The sequence below is a fragment of the Oncorhynchus mykiss genome, chromosome 5 (genome assembly GCF_013265735.2).
Source record: "Oncorhynchus mykiss isolate Arlee chromosome 5, USDA_OmykA_1.1, whole genome shotgun sequence".
Lineage (NCBI taxonomy): Eukaryota > Metazoa > Chordata > Actinopteri > Salmoniformes > Salmonidae > Oncorhynchus > Oncorhynchus mykiss.
The window spans coordinates 93,803,099-93,814,326 of NC_048569.1; the positions used below are offsets into that span (position 1 = coordinate 93,803,099).

An 11,228-nucleotide genomic window follows, 5' to 3' on the forward strand; every position below is an offset into this window, starting at 1 on the left:
CAGAAATTACATTTTTGGAGTGACTTGAAAAGTAAACAGATGTCGTGACTTTACTTTCATTCATCTGATGACTGTCATTTCATCCACTATGTTTAATTATTAATTATTATTAATGAATTAATTAAATGAATCGTGTAACAATTAACTCATTAAGATTTGGGGTACCACGGAAGTGGTTGTTTAAAGAGTTGCCATCTCCTGAATTAAACTCTATAAAGGTGCATATCTATTTCATCAATAAACAGTCATCAGATTAATCATGAACTCTTATATCATCATTCTGAACAGTCATCTTATGATAAGAGGTAATGATTAATATCATCATTCTGAACAGTCGTAACCTTATTGGATCTGCAAAAAACCCCAGCCTTGCTCATTATTCAGTACTACACCAATTGGTTTAATTATTTATTTACTAACTAACCAAATAATAAGACCGAATACACACACTTACTACATGGAACAAAGGTCCCTAGCGGACTGACACATTATCGCATGTTTTCCCAGAGAGAGCGAGAGAAAGAGAGACTTATCGTAGACACATTCGATAACTATTCTCACAATCATATAGTTTGCGCACGAACCGCCCCACGTTTGGAATAAGAAATCATGAAAAGTATTTACGGGTGGGTGCCCTTGTCCGTCATGTTGTCCTGAACAGAACTACAGAGTTCACTCTTCCATTCGCTCCTGAAGTTGCTTATTTGAAGATAAGCCAGCCAGATGGTTCCAGTGGGGTGATGAGAGTAGCGTACGGTGATTTGAGACTCGTAGTAGGATCGGATGGTTAAGAGTTTGAGATATTTGACTCAGGACAGCTAATCAGCTGTACAAGTGATTGTTTGAGAGGAGAATTTGTCACAATCATACTCCCTGTGTTGATTATTCAGGGGAAGGTGTGTTTATTTATTCACCTCGTGTTGAGGTTAAAAGTTTCAACCATTACAAACATTTAGGTAACGCCTCATGTTTCCTGGTCTACAGGTTGATTTCTCTTCTCTTCTAAGCTTTTATGCACTCTTGGTCAAAAGGGTGTTCCGTCATGCTGACAAGCTCTCTGACCTCACTCGCGGCGTGGCTAGTTACTGTGCAAAGTATTATCAAAAACAATTATCTTATTAGAAAACTAAAATCACATCCCTATCTTAACAAAAATACTTTAATCATGTTTCATATTATATGCACAACATATTGGATGAAAACTTGACAGATAAAGAGGATATACTTTTCAAGTTACAATATTTACGTTATACAAGTTTTAATGACATCACAAAATGAAAACCAATGTTACCTTTGTTTTCCATTGTTCCCCACTGACCATTCCCCACGTGATGTTAGAAATATTGTTCCGGTATTCACTTTTTGAACGTTAAGAGTTTTGGGCGGGCAAAAGTCTCTGGAGACAAAATACATTCCTTTAGCCAATACTGGAGGGTAGAGAGAGAGAGAGTCCTCTCCTGCTTAATTTACAACCGGGTGTGTAGATGTCAAAACCCCCACACCAGTTCCCTCATCCCCTCTGCGGGTGAGAGAAGGTATGGTTATTGTCAGCGATTGCCAAGCTGATCCGACCCATTGTGATCCTCACCATGACAACACACACACATCCAAAGTTTAATCCAGTGTTTTATTTATTTGCATTTAGCAATATTATACAAAAACCTTCATCAGGTGGAAACTGTCATCATTTTCCTCTCAGCTCCCTGAATAATCATGGGTACACAGTCAAAATGACATTACTCTGAATAAAACGTGTTTTTCAAGCAAATGAATGCACAATATAACTGCTGGTGTCATACACACACAGACATGAGTGGATAGAGGGTCACATTTAAAAGGTTGAAATGCTGTTGCGCTAATCAGAACACTCGTTCAAACTAAACGCTTATAAACTACAATATTTGGGGGAGAAAAATCATCCTATTGCTTTCTGAAATGAAACAACAATCGTACACGGGATATTATAATCAGGACTCCCAGCCAGAGAACAGCGAGCATGGATACACCATGGATACACCATGGATACACCAAACTGAACAAGTCACAATAGTATTACAAATAAAAACTACTTTAACGTTATCAAATGCAGTTGGGAAGTGAGTGAATCGAGTGAGTGAATCAAGATCTAGACGTTTGAGACAAGCAGGTTGCCTAGCAACGGTGCAAAACTATTTAATGTTTAAAACAAAAAGTATTATGCCCCCTCATTTCAAAAAGCGTTCCCGTGGCAACTAACTCTTTTTTTATTTTTTTAAACGCTCTTTTCAGTAAGCTAAATATTATAATACACATACGCTTTTATCCAAACGACCTAGTCATACGTGCATCCATATTCTGAGCACAGGGATCCTCCGTCATCAGAAAATATTTCTGTTTGTTAAAGTGCACTTCAATAAAAGTGCAATCAGGCCAAGTGGACAGACGGGTTAGGGTTAACATCTCGGGTCACTATGACAACCGACATGGGTCAACATGAACTCTTTACTCACTAGGATTAGGTCTGCCAAACGTTGCTGCTCCTTGCCAACCTGTTGAATCTAAATGACTTTAAAAAAAAAAAGCGGTTGGATTTTTCAAAAGACGAGCGTTTAAGACTGTGACACATTGATATTTCATAGAGATAATGTCTCATCTCGTATCTGATATTTCAGCTGCTAACCGTCCATTCATCAATGTGTAAGTATGTTTCCTATGTGTCCATGGAAATTGAAAGTCCTGGGGCTTATATAAAAAACAATGACCTTCAAATAGCCAACACCATACTATCCACACTTCTACCCACTCCCCACACTTCTACCCACTCTCTCCACTATCCACACTTCTACCCACTCCCCACACTTCTACCCACTCTCTCCCCTACCCATACTACAATCCCTTCTCTCCCCTACCCACACTACAATCCACTCTCTCCACTACCCACATTTCTACCCACTCTCTCCCCTACCCATACTACAACCCCTTCTCTCCCCTACCCACACTACAATCCACTCTCTCCAAAGGAAACCTCTACAATAACATAGTCACACGATACCATATGATTTATCCCCAAATGGAACATATTTGGGAAACAATAACTTTTCAGATCAATGAAATATACAGTATGTGAATGATATACTTTCATAGGTATGACAACATTTCAGTACAGATGTGGTCTCTATTCAAAACAGAGGATAGCACTTCAACAAATAGCATTATCTGTAGAGTATAACACTCCCCAAACGTATATTAGCACAGTGCAAACAGAAGGGAAAACAAAAACAACATCCAATAGGAATTCTTCATCGTAGCTACACTATATTTGAAAACAAAACCTAAAAACAGAGAAACAACAGTGACCCATACTTTTAGTGGTTGGACTGCTTTAGCTTTAACACGTTGAAATTACTTCCTGAGTGTAATGCCACTATTGCTGTGATCATTTCAATGGTATCACAGGCGAGGGTGATGAAAGCTTGAATCAGCATGAAATACTTCTATATAAAGCCTCAAGAAAACAAAAGAGATGTGAGGGATGGAGACTGACGAAGAGAAAGGGAGGGAGAGAACAACATGGCAGCCATGGGGTGAAAGTATTTGTGTTATGTTGGGGTGACTCAGGGTTCAATGCTCGGCCCCCTGCTGTTGCTCAGCAATTACCCTGGTAAGAGGGGCGTAGGGCCACAGTCAATCAGTCCAGACACACACAGAGCCTGGTCCTGGTCAGTCCAGACACACACAGAGCCTGGTCCTGGTCAGTCCAGACACAAACAGAGCCTGGTCCTGGTCAGTCCAGACACACACAGAGCCTGGTCCTGGTCAGTCCAGACACACACAGAGCCTGGCTCTGGTCTTTGACCTTCAACAACCATGGCGGATATCAGAGCTGAAAACAGAATGGCTAACTCACACTGACCATTTGAGCTAGCTTGGTATTGCATAATCCCAATCAAGGATAAGGGAGAAAACCTGATACCAGAGTTCAGTCAAATACATTTGTATATAATCATTTAAAAATGATCTCAGATCTGTAGAAAATAAAAAAAAGAACACAAGGTAAATAGAAACATGAGACCTGTTGTTGTTCCATCTGTTAAACTGGTGGAGGAGAACAGACGTTTGTTGTTCCATCTGTTAAACTGGTGGAGGAGAACAGACCTGTTGTTGTTCCATCTGTTAAACTGGTGGAGGAGAACAGACGTTTGTTGTTGTTCCATCTGTTAAACTGGTGGAGGAGAACAGACCTGTTGTTGTTCCATCTGTTAAACTGGTGGAGGAGAACAGACGTTTGTTGTTGTTCCATCTGTTAAACTGGTGGAGGAGAACAGACCTGTTGTTGTTCCATCTGTTAAACTGGTGGAGGAGAACAGACGTTTGTTGTTGTTCCATCTGTTAAACTGGTGGAGGAGAACAGACGTTTGTTGTTGTTCCATCTGTTAAACTGGTGGAGGAGAACAGACCTGTTGTTGTTCCATCTGTTAAACTGGTGGAGGAGAACAGACGTTTGTTGTTGTTCCATCTGTTAAACTGGTGGAGGACAACAGACCTGTTGTTGTTCCATCTGTTAAACTGGTGGAGGAGAACAGACCTGTTGTTCCATCTGTTAAACTGGTGGAGGAGAACAGACCTGTTGTTCCATCTGTTAAACTGGTGGAGGAGAACAGACCTGTTGTTGTTCCATCTGTTAAACTGGTGGAGGAGAACAGACGTTTGTTGTTCCATCTGTTAAACTGGTGGAGGAGAACAGACGTTTGTTGTTGTTCCATCTGTTAAACTGGTGGAGGAGAACAGACGTTTGTTGTTGTTCCATCTGTTAAACTGGTGGAGGAGAACAGACCTGTTGTTGTTCCATCTGTTAAACTGGTGGAGGAGAACAGACGTTTGTTGTTGTTCCATCTTTTAAACTGGTGGAGGAGAACAGACGTTTGTTGTTGTTCCATCTTTTAAACTGGTGGAGGAGAACAGACGTTTGTTGTTGTTCCATCTGTTAAACTGGTGGAGGAGAACAGACGTTTGTTGTTGTTCCATCTGTTAAACTGGTGGAGGAGAACAGACGTTTGTTGTTCCATCTGTTAAACTGGTGGAGGAGAACAGACCTGTTGTTGTTCCATCTGTTAAACTGGTGGAGGAGAACAGACGTTTGTTGTTGTTCCATCTGTTAAACTGGTGGAGGAGAACAGACGTTTGTTGTTGTTCCATCTGTTAAACTGGTGGAGGAGAACAGACGTTTGTTGTTGTTCCATCTGTTAAACTGGTGGAGGAGAACAGACCTGTTGTTGTTCCATCTGTTAAACTGGTGGAGGAGAACAGACCTGTTGTTGTTCCATCTGTTAAACTGGTGGAGGAGAACAGACGTTTGTTGTTGTTCCATCTGTTAAACTGGTGGAGGAGAACAGACGTTTGTTGTTGTTCCATCTGTTAAACTGGTGGAGGAGAACAGACCTGTTGTTGTTCCATCTGTTAAACTGGTGGAGGAGAACAGACCTGTTGTTGTTCCATCTGTTAAACTGGTGGAGGAGAACAGACGTTTGTTGTTGTTCCATCTGTTAAACTGGTGGAGGAGAACAGACGTTTGTTGTTGTTCCATCTGTTAAACTGGTGGAGGAGAACAGACCTGTTGTTGTTCCATCCGTTAAACTGGTGGAGGAGAACAGACGTTTGTTGTTGTTCCATCTGTTAAACTGGTGGAGGAGAACAGACGTTTGTTGTTGTTCCATCTGTTAAACTGGTGGAGGAGAACAGACGTTTGTTGTTGTTCCATCTGTTAAACTGGTGGAGGAGAACAGACCTGTTGTTGTTCCATCTGTTAAACTGGTGGAGGAGAACAGACGTTTGTTGTTGTTCCATCTGTTAAACTGGTGGAGGACAACAGACCTGTTGTTGTTCCATCTGTTAAACTGGTGGAGGAGAACAGACGTTTGTTGTTGTTCCATCTGTTAAACTGGTGGAGGAGAACAGACGTTTGTTGTTGTTCCATCTGTTAAACTGGTGGAGGAGAACAGACCTGTTGTTGTTGTTCCATCTGTTAAACTGGTGGAGGAGAACAGACCTGTTGTTGTTCCATCTGTTAAACTGGTGGAGGAGAACAGACGTTTGTTGTTGTTCCATCTGTTAAACTGGTGGAGGAGAACAGACCTGTTGTTGTTCCATCTGTTAAACTGGTGGAGGAGAACAGACGTTTGTTGTTGTTCCATCTGTTAAACTGGTGGAGGAGAACAGACCTGTTGTTGTTCCATCTGTTAAACTGGTGGAGGAGAACAGACGTTTGTTGTTGTTCCATCTGTTAAACTGGTGGAGGAGAACAGACGTTTGTTGTTGTTCCATCTGTTAAACTGGTGGAGGAGAACAGACGTTTGTTGTTGTTCCATCTGTTAAACTGGTGGAGGAGAACAGACGTTTGTTGTTGTTCCATCTGTTAAACTGGTGGAGGAGAACAGACGTTTGTTGTTGTTCCATCTGTTAAACTGGTGGAGGAGAACAGACGTTTGTTGTTGTTCCATCTGTTAAACTGGTGGAGGAGAACAGACCTGTTGTTGTTCCATCTGTTAAACTGGTGGAGGAGAACAGACGTTTGTTGTTGTTCCATCTGTTAAACTGGTGGAGGAGAACAGACCTGTTGTTGTTCCATCTGTTAAACTGGTGGAGGAGAACAGACCTGTTGTTGTTCCATCTGTTAAACTGGTGGAGGAGAACAGACGTTTGTTGTTGTTCCATCTTTTCAATTTCACTGTTCAATTGGTTGGTGGGAGTTACGGGTTTGTGCGTCAATTCGATTGGTTGATAGAGGTTACGCGGAACCCATGAGCACCTGGACAGGAGACGTGGCCTTGCTGTCCGCAGGTGAAGGCGGGTACAGGGTGTCGGTGCGGTTGACACGCAGGAATGGTGGGATACTGGAGGACTTGATGTGGAGGATCCGGGTGTCTGTGACCTCACAGTCAATCTGCATCATCACCTCAAACTCCTGGTCCTTGATCACACGATCTGTTAACGAGACAGGGAGAATCAGTGCATTAGAAAAAAACAAACAAGTAAGCTTCCTCAGTTGAAACCCAGCTGGGCCTGGCTATACCTTCCCTCCCCCCCCCTCCCTATGACAGAGAGAGAGGGAGTAGATACCTCTATCAATAGTAGTAGAGTGGAGTGGGCGGTTAGTTAGGGGTTAAGAGCCAGAGAGAGGGATGAAGGAGAGGTAAACAGAGGAGAGAGGTGAGTCACCCACTGGCACTCTCTCCTGTAGAGAGAAACACAACAGCTCTAAACAAAGACAGACATGCAAACCAGACAGAGAGAACATAAAGAAGTTCCCTGGTGTGTGAGAAGGAGAGGAAGAGAGAGAGAGAGGGATAGAGAGAGAGAAAGAGGGAGAGAGAGAGGGGGAGAGAGAGAGAGAAAGAGAGAGAGGGGGAGAGAGGAAGAGAGAGGAAGAGGGGAAGAGAGGGGGAGGGAGGTAGAGAGGAAGATGGAGATACAAAGACGAAGAGGGAGAGAGAGGAAGAGAGGGAGAGAGGTAGAGAGGAAGAGGAGGAGAGAGGAAGAGGAGGAGAGAGGAAGAGGAAGAGGGGAAGAGAGGTAGAGAGGAAGAGGGAGGAAGAGAGGTAGAGAGGAAGAGGAGGAGAGAGGAAGAGAGGAAGAGGAGAGAGGGGAAGATGGAGCATGGAGAGTATGTCTGAACGGATCCCTGCAAGCAGGTTTACATTACCAAACCACTGACACTTCATGTCTCTTACTATGGCTTTGTCTGTCTATAGGACTGGTGGTGGTGGGTCTGTGGTGAGAGAGAGAGGGGGGGGGGGAATCCCTATATGATGTTTCTATCTCCAGCTGCATGGGGGGGGGGGCTCCCTATGATGTCTCTATCTCCAGCTGCATGGGGAGGGGGGGGGGGGTCCCTATATGATGTCTCTATCTCCAGCTGCATGGGGAGGGGCGGGGTCCCTATATGATGTCTCTATCTCCAGCTGCATGGGGGGGGGTTACAGTAGTTTACAGGCAATGCAGAAAGTCACCTTAGAGAGAGGGTTCTGGACAGCCAGCTACATTTGGGGGTATGAGAGGTAGAGAGGAGAGGTATGAGAGGTAGAGAGGAGAGGTATGAGAGGCTAGGCCGTGAGAAACCCAACACTGTTGGCATTACAACATGTGTGGGCTAGAGAAACATCATGAAATATAAGCTATTCCTAAAACTGGGTTTCTGCACACCGATGGCATTACAGCATGTGTGGGCTAGAGAAACATCATGATATATAAGCTATTCCTAAAACTGGGTTTCTGCACACTGTTGGCAAACATTTCTAACAAATTACCAAACGTCCCAACTCTCCTTAGCCCGCTGACTGAGTGGCCAAAACACAGACAGCCAGGACACACAAGCACACGCACGCATATACACACGGAGGGGCCCCACTTCAAACAGCATGACTTTGAGGTACCTACCAAAAGCCCCCCAGGTCTTTGTTTGTGTCTGCCAGGTCTGTGTGTGTGTGTGTGTGTGTCAGGTCTCTCCTTTCCCCTTTTACTAGTGCCACCTGGACGCCTTCCAGAAAGCTCCTTCCTTCCCACACGGACTGTCAGTGGCAGTCTGGCAGGATAGTCTGCTGTGTGCCAGTGTGTGTGTGTGTGTGTGTGTGTGTGTGTGTGTGTGTGTGTGTGTGTGTGTGTGTGTGTGCGTGTGTGCGTCACTCCCTTTTGTTTTGATTAAGCCTCTGGGTCTGACAAAACAACATTAGTGGAAACTCAAGAGGGCATTTGTGATTCAGTGGTCAGCCAGCTTGATAAAGATTATGGAGATAAGAGTGGGCACTGGGCACAGTTTGGAATTGGGTTTTTTGAGGCAATTTCAGTCAACAAAAACAAATTATGTTCTAATAAGACAGTCAGTCAGTGGGCCATTTAAAATGCTTCTAACAACCGTGCTACCAATCCAGCCAACCGTGCTACCAATCCAGCCAACCGTGCTACCAATCCAGCCAACCGAGCTACCAATCCAGCCAACCGAGCCACCAATCCAGCCAACCGAGCCACCAATCCAGCCAACCGAGCCACCAATCCAGCCAACCGAGCCACCAATCCAGCCAACCGAGCCACCAATCCAGCCAACCGAGCCACCAATCCAGCCAACCGAGCCACCAATCCAGCCAACCGAGCCACCAATCCAGCCAACCGAGCCACCAATCCAGCCAACCTAGCTACCAATCCAGCCAACCTAGCTACCAATCTAGCCGAACCGAGCTACCAATCCAGCCAACCTAGCTACCAATCCAGCCAACCTAGCTACCAATCTAGCCGAACCGAGCTACCAATCCAGCCAACCTAGCTACCAATCCAGCCAACCTAGCTACCAATCCAGCCAATTTAGCTACCAATCCAGCCAACCGAGCTACCAATCCAGCCAACCGAGCTACCAATCCAGCCAACCGAGCTACCAATCTAGCCAACCTAGCTACCAATCTAGCCAACCTAGCTACCAATCTAGCCAACCTAGCTACCAATCTAGCCAACCTAGCTACCAATCTAGCCAACCTAGCTACCAATCTAGCCAACCTAGCTACCAATCTAGCCAACCTAGCTACCAATCTAGCCAACCTAGCTACCAATCTAGCCAACCTAGCAACCAATCTAGCCAACCTAGCTACCAATCTAGCCAACCTAGCTACCAATCTAGCCAACCGAGCTACCAATCCAGCCAACCTAGCTACCAATCCAGCCAACCTAGCTACCAATCCAGCCAACCTAGCTACCAATCTAGCCAACCGAGCTACCAATCCAGCCAACCTAGCTACCAATCTAGCCAACCGAGCTACCAATCTAGCCAACCTAGCTACCAATCTAGCCAACCTAGCTACCAATCTAGCCAACCGAGCTACCAATCCAGCCAACCGAGCTACCAATCCAGCCAACCTAGCTACCAATCTAGCCAACCGAGCTACCAATCTAGCCAACCGAGCTACCAATCCAGCCAACCTAGCTACCAATCTAGCCAACCGAGCTACCAATCTAGCCAACCGAGCTACCAATCCAGCCAACCTAGCTACCAATCCAGCCAACCGAGCCACCAATCCAGCCAACCTAGCTACCAATCCAGCCAACCGAGCCACCAATCCAGCCAACCTAGCTACCAATCTAGCCAACCTAGCTACCAATCTAGCCAACCTAGCTACCAATCTAGCCAACCTAGCTACCAATCTAGCCAACCGAGCCACCAATCTAGCCAACCGAGCCACCAATCCAGCCAACCTAGCTACCAATCCAGCCAACCGAGCCACCAATCCAGCCAACCGAGCCGCCAATCCAGCCAACCTAGCTACCAATCCAGCCAACCTAGCTACCAATCTAGCCAACCGAGCCACCAATCCAGCCAACCGAGCTGCCAATCCAGCCAACCTAGCTACCAATCCAGCCAACCGAGCTACCAATCCAGCCAACCTAGCTACCAATCCAGCCAACCTAGCTACCAATCCAGCCAACCTAGCTACCAATCCAGCCAGTTCTCCTTCAATATTAAAGCAGCAATACATTTTTATTGGTCACATACACAGGTTTAGCAGATATTATTGTGAGTGTAGAGAAATGCTTGTGCTTCTAAACTCAGCAAAAAAAGAAACTTCCCTTTTTCAGGACCCTGTCTTTCAAAGATAATTTGTAAAAATCCAAATAACTTCACAGATCTTCATTGTAAAGGGTTTAAACACGGTTTCCCATGCTTGTTCAACGAACCATAAACAATTAATGAACACGCACCTGGGGAACGGTCGTTAAGACACTAACAGCTTACAGACGGTAGGCAAATAAGGTCACAGTTATGAAAACTTAGGACACTAAAGAGGCCTTTCTACTGACTCTGAAAAACACCAAAAGAAAGATGCCCAGGGTCCCTGCTCATCTGCGTGAACGTGCCTTAGGCATGCTGCAAGGAGGCATGAGGACTGCAGATGTGGCCAGGGCAATACATTGCAATGTCCGTATTGTGAGACGCCTAAGACTACAGGGAGACAGGATGGACAGCTGATCGTCCTCGCAGTGGCAGACCACGTGTAACAACACCTGCACAGGATTGGTACATCCCAACATCACACCTGCGGGACAGGTACAGGATGGCAACAACAACAACTGCCCGAGTTACACCAGGAATGCACAATCCCTCAATCAAATCAAATCAAATGTATTTATATAGCCCTTCGTACATCAGCTGATATCTCAAAGTGCTGTACAGAAACCCAGCCTAAAACCCCAAACAGCAAGCAATGCAGGTG

General features: G+C 45.0%; 1 protein-coding gene across 1 annotated transcript in view; it reads right to left on the reverse strand.

The window, feature by feature from the left end:
- Positions 1 to 6,704: 6,704 nt before the first annotated feature.
- The window catches only part of atf6 (activating transcription factor 6), a 124,446-nt gene continuing 119,922 nt past the window's right edge, over positions 6,705 to 11,228 (reverse strand). The window contains exon 16 of the mRNA XM_036978881.1: positions 6,705 to 6,960. Coding sequence (XP_036834776.1) covers positions 6,764 to 6,960 — 197 coding nt within the window. The 3' untranslated portion in view covers positions 6,705 to 6,763. The remainder of the gene's footprint in view (positions 6,961 to 11,228) is intronic.